General features: G+C 45.8%; 1 protein-coding gene across 9 annotated transcripts in view; it reads left to right on the forward strand.

Moving 5' to 3' along the window:
- Positions 1-15,938, forward strand: part of LOC132406345 (interleukin-1 receptor accessory protein-like) — a 68,959-nt gene that overhangs the window by 37,559 nt on the left and 15,462 nt on the right. For 8 of the 9 annotated variants that reach the window (XM_059991898.1, XM_059991942.1, XM_059991893.1 and 5 more), the window contains 4 exons: positions 176-344; positions 7,185-7,256; positions 7,874-8,005; positions 15,474-15,600. In XM_059991898.1, the coding sequence (XP_059847881.1) occupies positions 176-344; positions 7,185-7,256; positions 7,874-8,005; positions 15,474-15,600 (500 nt within the window). The remainder of the gene's footprint in view (positions 1-175; positions 345-7,184; positions 7,257-7,873; positions 8,006-15,473; positions 15,601-15,938) is intronic. The other variant, XM_059991906.1, reaches the window with a different exon arrangement.

The raw sequence follows: 15,938 nt of genomic DNA on the forward strand, positions 1-15,938 counted from the left end.
GAGTGGTATAATAAATCAATCATGTTGGAGCAGATATGATGGGCTGAATGGCCTAATTCTGCTCCTATGTATGTCTTATGATTTTATGGTCTCACCCCTGGCACTGCTAATTGTGATAATCCCTCCCTCCCTCTCTCTCTCTCTCTCTCTCTCTCTCTCTCTCTCCATCACCCAGAGGGGCCAAATAATTGACAGTGGCAGCAATATGTTGAACAACATTGACGGACAACTGAGGGTCAATATTGTCATGGAACACCATGAAGGAAATTACACCTGCATCGTAACTGTGATGCGTAGGGGCTTGGCTTTCAAATTGACCAGGATTCTCTGTGCCACCATCGCAGGTAAATGCTCTCTCTCAGTTGTCGAAGTCAACTGGCTGCAAATTTTCTAAAATATTCGGTCAGGAGGGGCAGCGTACTCAGCTGGGTTGGGGGGGAGGAACGCGTGCAGTCTTCTCAAAGTTGGATGCAGTCCCCTGCCAGTCACAGCAGCATTTTAGCGCAATGCTATAACAGCTTAGGGTGTCGGGGACTCGTGTTCAGTTCTGACATCGTCCGTAAGGAGTCTGTACATTCTTCCCATTATCTCGTGGGTTTCCTCTGGGTGCTCTGGTTTCCTCCCACAGTCTAAAGGTGTACCAGTTAGGAGGTTAATTGGTCATTGTAACTTGTCCTGTGATTAGGCTGGGGTTAAATCGGTGGGGGTCTGGCGGAATGGCTCATTGGGCTGGAAGGGTCTGTTCCGTGCTGTACCTCAGAATGAATGAATGAATAAACTGGTCGCCGGCATGGTGACAAGGTAGCGCAATGCTTCACAGCGCCAGTGATCGTGGTTCAGTTCCTGCTGGAGACCCTCACGGGTTGAAGTGGCAGTGATGAATTCAAATATAATGTTACTATTCATTTTGTATCACTAGGATATAAAGGCAATGATTTACTGCTGAGGCTTTATAAGGCATTGATGGCAGGAATCCCATTCCCATTCCTGCCCGGCCTCCTCTACTAACACAGTGAGGTCAAACTCAGATTGGAGAAGCAACACCTTATTTTCCCTCTGCACCTGATGGCATGAACACTGAATTCTTTAACGTCCGGTAATTTTTCTGGTTCCTCCTCACCCCCTTCCCTTCTCACCTGCTCATCACCTCCATCTTGTTACCCTCCCCCTTCCATTTTTCCCACGGTCCATTCTCCACTCCTATCAGATTCCTTCCTTCCTTCAGCCCTTTACCTCCACTAATCACATTCCAGCTTCGTCCCACTCTCCTTCCTCCAACTATCTGCTATTCCTGGTCACATGATTTCACCAATCACCTGACATCTTGTACTCATCCCACCCTTCTCATTCTGGCACCTGCAGTTCCAATAAAGGGTCTCAGCCAGAAATGTCAACAGATTGCTGCCTGACTTGAGAGTATTATGCAACACACACAAAATGCTGGAGGGACTCAGCAGGTTAGGCTACATCTATAGAAAACAGTAAACAGTCGACGTTTCAGGCCAAGACCCTTCATCAGTTCTGGAGAAAATAGATGAGAAGTCAGAGTGAGAATGTGGGGGGAGAGGAGGAAGAACTAGTGATAGGTGAAACTGGGAAGAGGTGGAGCAGTGACTTAAGAAACTGAAGTAGGATTGGTGAAAGAGATAAAGGGTTGAGGGTTGGACAAGGAGCTTTTTCTGGTTGGTTGCTGGTGTCTGGTGGTGTTCTACATGGGTCTGTGTTGTGGCCGATTCTGTTTATGTTATATGTCAATAATATGGATGATGGAATTGATGGCCTTGTTGCAAAGTTTGCAGATGATGCAGGTAGTTTTGAGGAAATGAGGGGAGGGGCTACAGAAGGACTTGGATTAAGAGAATGGGCAAAGAAGTGACAAATGAGATATAGTGTCAGGAAGTTGTATTGGTTGTATTCCTTGGTAGAAGAAATGAAAGGGTTGACTGTTTTCTAAATGGAGATAAGATACAGAAATCTGAGGTGCAAAAGGATTTGGGAGACCTTGCGCAGGATTACTAAAGGTTACTTTGCAAGTTGAGTCTGTGGTGAAGAAGGCAAATGCAATGTTAGCATTCATTTCAAGAGGACTAGAATATAAAAGCAAAGAAGTAAGGTTGGGATTTTACAAAGCAATAGTGAGGCCTCAATTGGAGGATTGTGAGCAGTTTCGGTCCCTTATCTCAGGAAGGATGTGGTGAAACTGGACAGGGTTCAAAGGAGGTTCACAAAAATGATTTCAGGATTTGAATGGCTTGTCATATTAAGAACGTTTGATGGCTCTGGGCCTGTATTCATTGGAATCTGGAAGAATGAGAAGTGGCCTAATCGAAACCTATTGAATGGTGAAAGGCCTTGATAGATAGGATGTTTCCTATGGTGGGAGTATCTAAGACTATGGGACACAGCCTCAGAACAGAGGGGCGTCCTTTGAGAATAGAGATGAGGAGGAATTTCTTCAGCCAGAGAGTGGTGAATCTGTAGAATTCATTGCCACAGGCAGCTGTGAAGGCCGTCTTTATGTGTATTTAAGGCAGAGGTTGATAGATTCTTGATTAGTCAGGGCTTAAAGGGATATGCTGGGGTGGGACGGTGTGGGGGGGGGGGGGTTTGGCAAGAGATTGTAGCTGAGAGGAAACTGGATCAATCGTGATGAAATGGTTGAGCAGACTTGATGAGCAAAATGGCCTAATTCTGCTCCTCTATCTTATGGTCTCATGGAGTCTGATAGGAGAGGACAGAAGGCCTGGAAGAAAGGGAAGGGGAAAGAGCACTAGAGGGAGGTGATGGGCAGGTAAGGTGAGGGAAGGAAAGGGGGATGGGGAATGGTGAAGGAGGAGAGGAAGCAATTACTAAAAGTTTGAGAAATTGATGCTCATGCCATCAGGCTGGAGGCTACCCAGTTGGAATATGACCAACATGAATATGACCTTATTGTGGCAGTAGAGGAGGCCATGTCGGGATAGGAGTAGGAATAGAATGAAAATGGGTGGCCACCTGAAGACCCCACTTTCTCTGGTGGATAGAGTATAGGTGATCAGCAAAGTGGTCTCCAGGTCTGCTTTGGGCCCCTTATCTAAGAAAGAATGTACTGGTATTGGAGAGGGTCCAGAGGAGGTTCATGCGAATGATCCCAGGAATGAAAGGGTTAATGTATGAGGAGTGTTTGATACTTTGAGTATGTACTCACTGGCGTTCAGAAGAATGAGGTGGGAAATCTTATTGAAACCTACTGAATATTGAAAAGGCCTAGAGAGAATGGACATGGAGATGATGCTTCTTATAGTGGGAGAGTCTCAGATAGAGGGACGTCCATTTAGAACAAATATGAGGATAAACTTATTTAACCAGAGGGTGGTGACTATCAGTTCATTGCCAAGGATGGCTGTGAAGGGGAAGAAGTGGAGGTTAATAGGTTTTAATTTGTAAGTGAGTCAAAGATTGAGGGGAGAAGGCAGGAGAATGTGGTTGAGAGGGAAAAGAAATCAGCCGTGATGGAATGGTAGAGCAGACTCAAAGGGCTGAATGGCCTAATTCTGTTCCTGCATCTTATGGCCTCATGGCCATATGGACCTGCTGAGTTCCTTCAGTATTTTGTCTGTGTTGCGATAACGATGAGTAAGGATCTTGGTTTAAATTTAGGACTCTGGAACAATACACTTGATATCATCAACACAAGAGATTCTGCAGATGTTGGAAATCCAGAGCAACACACACACAAAATGCTGGAGGTCAGGCAGCAGCTATGTGGTGAATAAAGAGCGTTTTGGGCTGAGTATCACGACTGGAAAGGAAGGGGAAGATGCTAAATGGGAAGGTGGTGGGAGGGGAAGGAAGATTAGCTGGAATGTATCACAAAAACAAGAAAATCTGCAGGTGTTGGAAATCCAGAGCAAAGCACAGAAAATGCTGGAGGAACTCAGCAGGCCAGGCAGCATCTGTGGGAGGGGAATAAACAGTTGCCATTTCGGACCGAGACCCTTCACGAAGGCTGGGCAGGAAGGAAGGAGTCAGAGTAAGAAGTCAGGGGGAGGGGAGGAAGAAGTACAAGGTGGCAGGTGAAAGGTGAAACCGGGAGAGGGAGAGGGGTGAAATAAAGAGCAGGAAAATCAATTGGTGAAAGAGATAAAGGGCAGGAGAAGGGGAGATCTGCTTGGAGAGGTCAGGATACCATGGAAGAAAGGGAAGGGGGGAAGGATCATCAGAGTGTGTTGATGGGCAGGTAAGGAGATTCGGTGAGAGAGGGGACCAGGAATGAGTACTGCTGGGTGGGGTGGGGGGGTGGGAGGGAAAATTACCGGAAGCTGGAGAAACCAAGGTTCATGCCATCTGGTTGGAGGCTACCCACACTGAATATAAGGTTTTGCTTCTCCAGCCTGAGTGTGGCATCATTGTGGTGGTAGAGGAGACCATGGACTGACGTGTCAGAATGGGAATGGGAAGAAGAATAGAAATGGCTGTCTCTGGAAAATCCCACTTTTTATGGCAGATGGAGTGAAAGTGCTGGATGAAGTGGTCTCCCATCCTGTCACTTGTATATATCTCTTCCCACCTTGTCACTTGTAAAAATGCCATCACCTTCTCTCAGTTCCACCATCTCCACTGTATCTGCTCTCAAGGTGAGTCTCTTCATTCCAGAATCCTTCTTCAAAGAAAAGGGTTGTCTATCAGCTCTGCCTTCACCTGCACTTCTTCCATCTCACCTCATCTTTCCGCCATCCTGCCAGGGATAGGGTCCCTCTTGACTTCACCTACCACCCCACCAGTCTCTGCGTCCAGCACATTATTCTCTGGAACTTATGCCCTCCAACTGGACTCCCACCATCAAGCTCATCTTCCACCTCCCCCCACGGGGATTGCTCGCAATATGACTCTCTTGTTCATTCGACCCTCCCCACTGATCTCCCTCCTGGCACTTAGCCTTGCAAGCAGAACAAGTGCTACACCTGCCCCTGCTCCCTCACTACCATTCAGAACCCCGAACAGTCCTTCCCCCTGAGGCACTGCTTCACCTATGAGTATGTTGGGCTCATCTGCCGTATCCGGTGCTCCTGGTGTGGCCTCCTGTATATTGGTGAGATCCAACGTAGATCGGGAGACTGCTTCACTGAGGACCTTCTCTCTGCCCACTACAAAAGGAGTGATTTCCCAGTGCCAACCACTTCAATTCTACTTCCTATTTTTGTACTGGAAGGAGAATTCAATGTTAACTCAGCCCGAAACATCAGCAGTTTACTCATTTTGTGTGTGTTACTCGATATCACCACAAGGTGTCGACCCATCCATTCCACTGTGTTGTACACCAGGTCCATTTTGGTGGTAGACATGGTGTATGGTTGAGCACCCCTTGTCCGAAACTTCAAAATCCGTAAATCTCAAATCCAAAATGTTTTGAGTGCAAGCATGATGCAGTTCAATTCAACTCACGTTTAATTGTCATTCAACCCATACACGAACGCTGATGAATACAGCCAAACGAGACAGCGTTCCTGTGGGAGTCAAGGTGCTGAAACACAGGGCCAACAGTCACACACGAGAGCACGTTCACTGAATGATGCCACAAATGGAAAATTCCACAAGGTGCTGGAAAAGGTCTCAGGAGATGGGCGGCCTTCTGCACTTCACACAGTTCTGAGACGTGGCTTCACCTATGTGATGAACTGGAGTTAATGCATCAAGTGAAAGCTGAAGGTCTCAATCTGGTTAAGGTTGTCCTAGCTAGGGATGGTGATGACAATAAGCTCCCAGTCCCTATTAGATGCTGCAAGTAGCAAGCAAGTCCAGCTCCTGGCCTTCATGTGGGGCTTAGCTGCTAAGCCCAGTGGAACTGTTTCTACTGCAAGAAGTCGCAAAGCTGAGGAAGGCTTTGGATGTAGGTCCTGTGTTGAGCTCCAGAGCTCCAGAGCTCCGAGTCCCCAGGGCAATCCGACGTTGAATTCAATGCTGACTGGTAACTCCTGTGACCCTGCTGGTGCAAAAGTGCAGTCTCTGCCCTTCCTTTGGCTCCATCAGCTGAGTGGAGAGGGGGAGCCTGCTGTGGGGGCTTGGATATCATGTAGACAGCTAGATCACAACACCCATGGTCGACACCGATCAACAAAGGGCCTCAACTGAAAAAGTGGAGTCGTCAGCATCAGTCTGACCATAATGCCACCTAATGGTGTGCTGATCGTAAAGCAGGCAACGATCTATCATGACAAACTGAAAATTGAAGGTATTGTTTAATGCACACTATTATTAAAATATCGTATGAACCGAGCTGCCTCCCATCATAGTTGCTGTAGAATGGGTGACTCTTTGAAATCAGTGGCGGTTATGAAGCTAACCGCAGTGCTAGAACCCGGTAATAGACATGGTTGGGAGAGGTCGCTTAATTCCGACAGTCTGTGGAGGGCCCGGCTCCATCACATCAGACTGCAGACCGTTCACTCTGTGAGCTGCACACCGGCTGTACATAAGCTGTCGATGAGAGATGTGAATGGATTTCATGTTTAGACTAGGGTCCCGTCCCCAAGGTATCTCATCATACAGATGCAAGTATACCTAAATCCCCAAAAAATCTGAAATCCGAAACATTTCCGGCCTCGAGCATTTCGGATGCGGGATCCTCAACCTGAACAACAATGAACTTGACCTTGACCACATTAGCATTGAATGTATCGAATTAATGTAACATTCCCCCTCTCCCATAATATGGCTGTGCCTCAAAGTCATCTGCACAAGTGCATGAAAAGCCTGGCATCAGCCTCACAGGCACAGAGTGTCAGATAGGCAAAATTCACAAGAAAAACACAAATTGTACACAAGATTTACAAGTAATGTCATGGAAGTGATCGAAGTGCTCCTAGTATAGCTAACCCATAGTGATTACGGTTATGCGGAATGGTTGAAAATAAGTAATTGTTCTTAAACCTGGTGGTGTGGGACTTCAGGCTTCTGTACCTCCTGCTCAGTGGCAGCTGTGAGAAGGTGGCATGGCCCAGGTGGTGGGGATCTTTGATGATGGATGTTGCCTTCTTAACGCAGCACCTCCTGTAGATACCTCCAGTGGTGGGGATGTGCCTGTCATGTAGTGCATAGAGTCCACTGTTTCCTGAAGTATCTTGCTTTCTTTTTGTCATGGGTAATGTCTGATAGATTGCATGCCATGCCGCTAATTCCTGACGGGCGATTTTCTCTCACTGCAGCTAGCCAGCGTGAACTGAAGCCCCCGATTCTAAACCAACTAGCTGCAGGCCTTCGAGTGGAAGTGGAGTACGGTGGGTTTATTCGCTCTGTCGGCTGATGTTTGCTTTCTGCCAACAAGTGTCAGTGAGTTGTCTGTGAATTTGACGTAAGACATAGCAGCAGAATTCAGCCATTCGGCCCATCGAGTCTACTCCACCATTCCAACATGGCTGATTTATTATTCCTCTCAACCCCATTCTCCTGCCTTCGGCCCACAACCTTTGACACCCTGACTAGTCAAGAATCTGTGCTCTATCTAGGCCTTTCAATATTGGATGTCTTAATAAGATTCCCCACCCCCCCCCATTCTTTTAAACTCCAGTGAATACAGGCTCAGAGCCATCGAATGCTCCTCATACGTTAACTCTTTTATTTTCGGGATAGCTCGTGAACCTCCTCTGGACCCTCTCCAACGGCAGCATATCCATCCGTAAATACGGACCCCAAAACTGGGAAAAAAGAGCCAAATTTGAGAGGTAATATACATGAGTTTAAGGACCTTTTAGAAATATTATGACATAGAGGAAGAAGATGTCCCTAAAATGTTGAGTGTTTCTTCAGGCTCCCTTACCTCCTCTCGGATGGTACTGATGAGAGAGAGCATGTTTTGAGTGCCGGGGGTACTTCATGATGGATTCTGCCTTCCTAGGCATGGTATTTCGAAGATGGAGAGGCAAGTGCCCACGATCTCTGAAGCTACGTTGTCGTGGCCCTTGCACGTTATTTGCTTTCTCGATAACTGTGCTGCAGTTAAGGAGGTCCCTTAAGATTATCTTACAAGGTGAGCTTGTAGTAACGAATTTAATTGCATTTTCAGTGTTCATTTCAATAGGAAAGCGAGGCGTACTGCTCGACAGCACCACCGGCTGGCCGGGGTGTACAATTGCAGCTGGCAAATTGGTTTATGATTGTCGCGTGTACAGTGAAGATCTTGTCTTGTATTCTCTTCATACAGATCAGATCATTGAGGTAGTAGAAGGGAAAATAATAACAAAACGCAGAGTAAAATGTTATGTTAAAAGTTGGATAATCTACACCAGGGGTGCGTGAAAAGAGCTACTTTTTAATCAGGGTGGCAGTTGAGATTTTGGAAGCAGAGTTTTGCGGCAATTTTCCTGATTTGAGGAGTGACCACTTAGCTAGGGCCAATAAGAATAGTTCAAGTGTAAGCAGCGCAGCCATTCTTTTGGATTGTGCCAGTCTGGCTCATCAGGTTTAGGCGAGATACGTTGTCTTGCAAGTTAGTCTCTCTCTCCCTCTCTCTCCCTCTCCCTCCCTCTTCCTCTCCCTCTCCCTCTCCCTCTCCCCCTCCCTCTCCCTCTCCCTCTCCCTCTCCCCCTCCCCCTCCCCCTCCCCTCCCCCTCCCCCTCCCCCTCCCCCTCCCCTCCCCCTCCCCCTCCCCCCTCCCCCTCCCCCTCCCTCCCCCTCCCCCTCCCCCTCCCCCTCTCCCTCTCCCTCCCTCCCCCTCCCCCTCCCCCTCCCCCCCCTCTCTCTCTCTCTCTCTCTCTCCCTCTCCCCTCTCCCCTCTCTCTCATTGCATAGAGCTCCGGGGCAGGGTTTTGTACTGTATGTGGGATGTGGGAAGTCCTGGAAACTGCCAGTCTCCCTGATAAACACATCTGCACCAGGTGCACCGAACTGCAGCTCCAGACACTGAGGGCTCCAGGAACTGGAGCGGCAGCTTGATGACCTTTGACTCGTACTGGGCAATGGGCAGGTGATGGACAAGAACTACAGGGAGGAAGTCACCCTTAGGTTGCAGGAGACAGGTTTACCGGGTGACTGTGAGGAAAAGGTGGGGGAAAGCACAGCCGGTACAGAGTAACCTGTGGCTGTTCCCCTCAATAACAATTATACAACTTTAGAGACTATTGAGGGGGCAACCTACCGGTGGGGGCCACTGTGATGGGGTCTCTGACACTGTCTGGTCATGTGGCTCAGAAGAGCAGAGAGGTGAGAAGGACTGCAGAGTTGATAGGAGATTCCTCCGTCAGAGGAACCGAGACAAGGTCCTGTGGGCACGATAGGGACACCTGGATGGTATGAGGCCTCCCTGGTGCCAGGATCAGGGATGTCTCAGATCGTGACCATGGACTTCTCAATGCTGAGGGCCAGCAGCCAGAAGTCTTGGTACAGGGAAGGGCCAAATGGCCCACTCCTGCACCTCTTGTCTATAGTCGCATCAGTGACATAGGTAGACAAGGTGGGGTGGTCCTGAAGAGAAATTTTAGGGAATTAGGCAGAAAGCTGAGAAACAGACTCTCCAGGGTATTAATCTCTGGATTCCTGCCTGTGCCACGTGAGGGTATGAATAAGATGATATGGCTGAGGAACTGGTGCAGAAGGCAGGGTTTCAGATTTATGGATCATTGGGATCTCTTCTGGGGTGAGTATGACCTGTACAAAAGGGACTGGTTACAGCTAAGAGTTGTTCGGGTGGGTTTAAACTAATCTGGCAAGGGGATGGGAACCGGTGTGATAGTGTTGAGGATGAGGTAGTTGGTTTATAAACAGAGGTAATGTGCAGTGAGACACCTAGCAAAGAGAGGCAGATGAGAGAGCAAAATTAAGAAGATGAGTTGCAACATAAAAGGTGGACGAAGTTGGAAAAGGTGAAAGTGCGCAGTATATGAAATAAGGTCAATGAACTTGCGGTACAGCTGTAGATTGGCAAGTGTGATGTCATAGGCTGAAGGAAGATTATAGCTGGGAGTTTAATGTCTAAGGATACACACTGTATTAAAAGGACAGGCAGGAAGGCAGAGGGGGTGGTGTTGCTCTGATGGTAAAAAATTAAATCATCAGAGAGAGGTGACATAGGTTCGGAAGTAGTTGAATCATCATGGATTGAGCTAAGGAACTGCAGGGGTGGAGAGGCCCTGATGGGAGTTATATACAGACCCCAAACAGCAGTAAGGATGTGGTGTACAAGTTACAGTGGGGGATAGAGAATGCCTGCCAAAAGGGCAATGTTACAATTATCATGGGGATTTCAATATGCAGGTAGATTGGGAAAATCAGGTTGGTGTGGGATTCCAAGAGGGGGATTTTGTAGAGTGCCTATGAGACCAGCTATTTTGGACTGGGTGTCGTGCAATGAATCGGAATTAATTAGGGAGCTTAAGGTAAAATAACTTTTAGGGGTAAGTGACCATAATATGATCGACTTCACTCTGAAATTTGAGAAGCAGAAGCTAAAGTCAGGTGTATCAGTATTACAGTGGAGTAAAGGATATACAGAGGCGTGAGAGAGGAGGTGACTAGAATTGATTGGAGAAGAACACTGGCAGGGATAGTGGCGGAGCAGCAATGGCTGGAATTTCTGGAAACAATTCAGAAGGCACTTGGTATATACATTCCAAAGAAAAAGAAGTATTCCATTGGCAAGATGACACAACCATGGCTAACAAGGGAAGTGAAAGCCAACATAAAAGCCAGGGAAAGGGCTTATAATAGAGCAAAAATTAGTGGGAAGTTAGAGGATTGGGAAGCTTTTAAATACCATCAGAAGACAACTAAAAAAGGTCATTAAGAAGGTAAAGATAGAATACAAAAGAAAGCTAGCCAATAATATTAAATAGTGGACCAAAAGTTTCTTCAGATATATAAAGTATAAAAGAGAGGCAAGAATGGATATCGGACCACTGGAAAACGATGCTGGAGAGTTAGTAACGGAGGACAAGGAAATAGTGGATGAACTGAATAAGTATTTTGCATCAGTCTTCACTGTGGAAGGCACGAGCAGTAGGGTGGAAGTTCCACATGTCAGGGGGCATGAAGAGTGTGAAGACACCATTACTAGATCGAAGTTTCTTTGGGAAACTGAAAGGACTGAAGTTAGATAAGTCACCTGGGCTGGATGATGTACACCCTGGTGTTTTGAAAGAGGTGGCTGAAGAGATTGTGAAGGCATTAGCAGTGATCTTTCAAGAATCAATAGATTCTGGAATGGTTCAAGAAGACTGGAAAACTGCAAATGTCACTCAACTCTTCAAGAAGGAAGAAAGACAGAGGAAAGGAAATTATAGACCAGTTAGTCTGACCTCAGTGGTCAGAAGGATGTGGGACTCGATTGTTAAGGACGAGGTCTCAGGGTACTTGGAGGCACATGATAAAATAGGCCTTAGTCAGCGTGGTTTCTTCAAGGGAAAATCTTGCCTGACAAATCTGTTGGAATTCTTAGAAGAAGTAACAAGTAGAATAGACAATGGATAATCGGTTGATGTTGTGTACTTGGAATTGCAAAATGTCTTTGACGAAGTGTCTTGCATGAGGCTGCTGAACTAGCTACGAACCCATGGTATCACAGGAAAGATCCTAGCATGGATAAAGCAGTGGCTGATTGGCAGGAGGCAAAGAGTGGGAATAAAGGGAGACTTTTCCGACTGGCTGCCAGTGACTATTGGTGTTCAACAGGTGTCTTATTTTGGGACTGATTTGTTTTATATTATATGTCAATGATTTGGATGATGATATTGATGGCTTTGTTGCAAAGTTTGCAGATGATAGGTGGAGGGGCAGGTAGTTTTTAGGGAGCAGAGAGGCTACAAGAGGACTTAGATGGATTAGGAGAATGGGCAAAGAATGGCAGTTGGAGTACAGTGTAGGGAAGAGCATGGTAGAAGAAACGGAAAGGTTGATTATTTTCTAAATGGAGAAAGAAACTGAGGTGAAAAGCAACTTGTGAGTCCTTGTGCAGGATTCCCTAAAGGTTAATTTGCAGGGTGGGTTGGTGGTGAGAAAGGCGAATCCATTGTTAGCACTCATTTCAAGGATGTTATGTTGAGATTTTATAATGTATCAGTGGCTATATTTGCAATATTTCTTCACTATTCTTGGTGGTGCGGCTGTAACGAAACCCAATTTCCCTCGGGATCAATAAAGTATGTCTGTCTGTCTGGCACCTCACTTGGAGTATTGTGAGCCGGTTTGGAAAGGATGTGGTGAAACTGGAGAGGGTTCAAAGGTGGTTCACGATAATGATTCCAGCATTGAACAGCTTGTCAGATGAAGAACATTTGATGGCTCTGGGCCTGTATTCACTGGAATTCAGAAGAATGAAGGGTGACCTCATTGAAACCTATAGTGGGAGATTCTAAGACCAGAGGACACAGCCTCAGAATAGAGGGGAATCCTTTTAGAAAGGAGATGAAGAGGGAGTTAGAGAGTGGTGAATCTGTGGGATTCACTGCCGCAGGCAGCTCTGGGGAACACGTCTTTATGTATATTTAAGGCAGAGGTTGATAGCTTGTTGATTGGTCAGGGCATGGAGGCAAGAGATTGGGGCTGAAAGAAAAAGTGGATCAGCCATGATAAAATGGCAGACTCAGTGGGCCAAATGGCCTAATTCTGATCTTATAGTCTATATCTTAAAGAACAAAAAAATAAATAAAAATGGAGTGCAGGTGGTCAATAAGGTGCAAGATCACAAGGTAGATGGTGAAGTCAGGAGTCCACCTTGTCATACTAACAGCGGGGTAGAAGCCGTCCTTGAGCCTGGTGGTACCATGTGCTTTCAGGCTTTTCTATCTGCCCAACAGAAGGGCGAAAAGTCTGAGGTTGATGCTGTCTTTGAAAATGTTGGCTGATTTACAGAGACAGTGAGGAGTGTAGACAGAGTCCATGGAGGGGAGTCAGGTTTGCACAATCTGCTGAGTTGTGTCCACAACCCTGTATTTTCCTGTGGTCGCAGGTAGAACAGTTACCATACCAAGCTGGATCGGACACTTTCAATTACAGTTGAGAAATATGGACAGTACAACATGACTCCAAAGTTCTGATGAAGGGTGTCAACTTGAAACGCCGACCGTTGAGACTTGCTGACACACTAAGATCCCCCCATCATGCTGTGCGTTCAAACACAGCCTCGGAGAGCTGTTCCTGGCCATGAACCTTGGGGTCCAGATGGAATTTTTAACATAATCTCTTGCTCTTGATTAGTGGCTTCACAACATTGTGGGTTAATGGTGGCATGCATAAATACCAAGGCTGCACACACTAACAGAGACATTAGCATAAGAATTGGGAGCAGCTCTCTGCCATCCTGTCCTTTGATCTACGCTAACATTCATCAAGACCACGGCTGATCTTTGACCTTGGCGCTATTTTCCCACACTAACCACGCGTCCTTTTATATCCTGAAACCTATCTATCTCTGGTTTGAATGATCTCAAACAATCAGCCTCCGTTATTCCAAAACCTTTGAGAGAAAAAAGCATTCTCCCCATCTCAGTTCTGCATGGTGCACCTGTCACTGAGACAGTAAGCCCCTGGTTCTAGTCGTCTTACAGACTCACTTTCCAGGAGTCTACAACTCATGTTCTCAATATTATTTATTTACTTTTTTAAATTATTTGCCTAATTTATATTCTTTTGCATAGTTTTTCAATCATAGAGACTTGCCCTTTGGCCCAGCTAGACAATGCCAAACCATTTAAACTGCCTAGTCCATTTGACCAGCATCCAGACCGTAGCCCTCCATACCCTTCCCATCGGTCTACCTATCCAATCTTCTCTAAAGCCATTAAACCAAAATGACATTCACAACTTGCGCTGGCAGCACATTCCACACTCTGAATGAAGAAGTTTTCCCTCATGTTCCCCTTAAATATTTCATCTTTCACTCTTGACCTATGACCTCTAGTTATAGTCTCACCTAACCTAAGTGGGAAAGCCTGCTTCCATTTACCTTATCTATCCCCCTCATAATTTTGTATTATTTTACCAAACGGCACTTCAATCTTCTGTGTTCTAAAGCTACAGTCCTAACCTATTCAAACTTACCTCATAAGTCAGATCATCCAGTCCCGGCAACATCTTGTACAACTTCAACATAACATCCCATGTCCTGTACTCAGTACTTTGATGTATGAGGGCCATTGCGCCAAAAGCTCTCTTCACGCCCTCTCTACCTGTGACGCCACTTTCAACGTAGTCCTTGTTATTTATAGTTCTTCATAAATCCTATTGTATTTGTTCACTTTCCTTTAAATGCCTGCAATAAAGACAATCTCAAGGTAGTATATGGTAGCAAAAGCACAAGAGACACTGCATATGCTGGAAATCCAGAGCAACACACACAAAATGCTGGAGGAACTCAGCAGGCCAGGCAGCATCGATAGAAATGAATGCTCAGTCGACATTTCACGCTGAGACAGTTCATGAGACACGTACTGTAAGCACTCCGATAGTAAATTGGCTTTGACTCTGACAGTAGTACTGTCTATCCTCACAATATAAAGAGTCATCCTGCACGTCCACTGTAGCTGTCTGCAGTTCCCAGCCATATAAGTTACAGAAAGAAAAATATTAAATATTACAAATAATTACATTAAATAAATAGTGCAAAAAGAGCAAAGATAGTGAGGTTGTTTCCATGGCTTGGTTCATTGTCCATTCAGAAATCTGATGGTGGAGGCTCAGAAACAGTTATTACCCCGCAATCATCAGGCTTTTGAACTTCACTCAACTCAACTTCACTCACCCCGACACAGAAGTGGTCCCATAACCTATAGACTCACTTTCAAAGACTCTTCATCTCATGTTCTTGATACTCATTGCTTATTTATTATTATTATTAATAGTTTTTCTCTTTTTTGTATTTGCAAATTTCATTGTCTTTTACATATTGGTTGTTTGTCCGTCCTTGAGTAGGGTCTTTGACTAGTTCAGTCCTGCCAAAGGGTCTCAGCCCAAAACATCGACTGTACATTTTTCCATAGAAAAATAGCCTGGACTGCTGCGTTCCTCCAGCATTTTGTGTGTGTGTTGCTCAGATTTCCAGAATCTGCAGATTTTCTCCTGTCTGTACTTACTGGAGCTCAGAAGAATGACAGGGGAATCTCATTGAAACCTATCAAATATTGAAAGGCCTAAATAGAGTAGACATGTAGAGGATGTTTCCTTCAGTGGGAGAGTCTTGGACCAGAGGGCACAACCTCAAAATAGAACAGAGATGAAGATGAATTTCTTCAGCCAGAGGGTGATGAATTTGTGGAATTCATTGCTACAGACACCTGTGGAGGCCAAGTCATTGGGTATATTTAAAGCAGAGGTTGGGAGGCTCTTAATCAGTAAGGGTGTCAAAGGTTGCGAGGAGAATGGGGTTGAGAGGGAGAATAAATCAGTCATGATGGAATGGCGGAGCAGACTTGATGGTCTGAAAGGGCTAATTCATCCTCAATGTCTTTTGGTCTATTATGGTCTTATTTCCTCTGTACATTAACCTTTAGTGTTCAATTCTTGTCCAGGTCAGGAAGTAAATTTAACCTGCAGTGCATTCTTCCATTACATCCTGGAGTCACCCACAACAGTCCAGTGGTCTGTTGATGGGAGACAGGCGGAGGAATTGGCACCAGCTATGCAAGTATTTCTGAGGTACCTTTCTCTGAGCTGTCTTCATATTCCATCTCTGTATTTAGGTTCAATTTGCAGTTTATCGTCATTCAGCCTTACATACTGCCAAACGAAACAACATTCCTCCGGACCAAGGTGCACAGTGCAGTACACATAACTCACACACTACACAAAGTAATATTACCACACATAAAGTAACAACAATTAAGGTGCGTTTATGACACAAGTTTAAAAAGGTAAATGGTTTAACATGACTGACGCTAGTGATGAGACCTGGGTGATGGCAGAGAGATCAGTAGGTTTATAGTCTGTAGGGGAAACCGTTTCCCAGCCTAACCGTCCTTGACCTAATGCTACAG

The sequence above is a fragment of the Hypanus sabinus genome, chromosome 2 (assembly GCF_030144855.1).
Source record: "Hypanus sabinus isolate sHypSab1 chromosome 2, sHypSab1.hap1, whole genome shotgun sequence".
In the NCBI taxonomy this organism is placed as follows: Eukaryota; Metazoa; Chordata; class Chondrichthyes; order Myliobatiformes; family Dasyatidae; genus Hypanus; species Hypanus sabinus.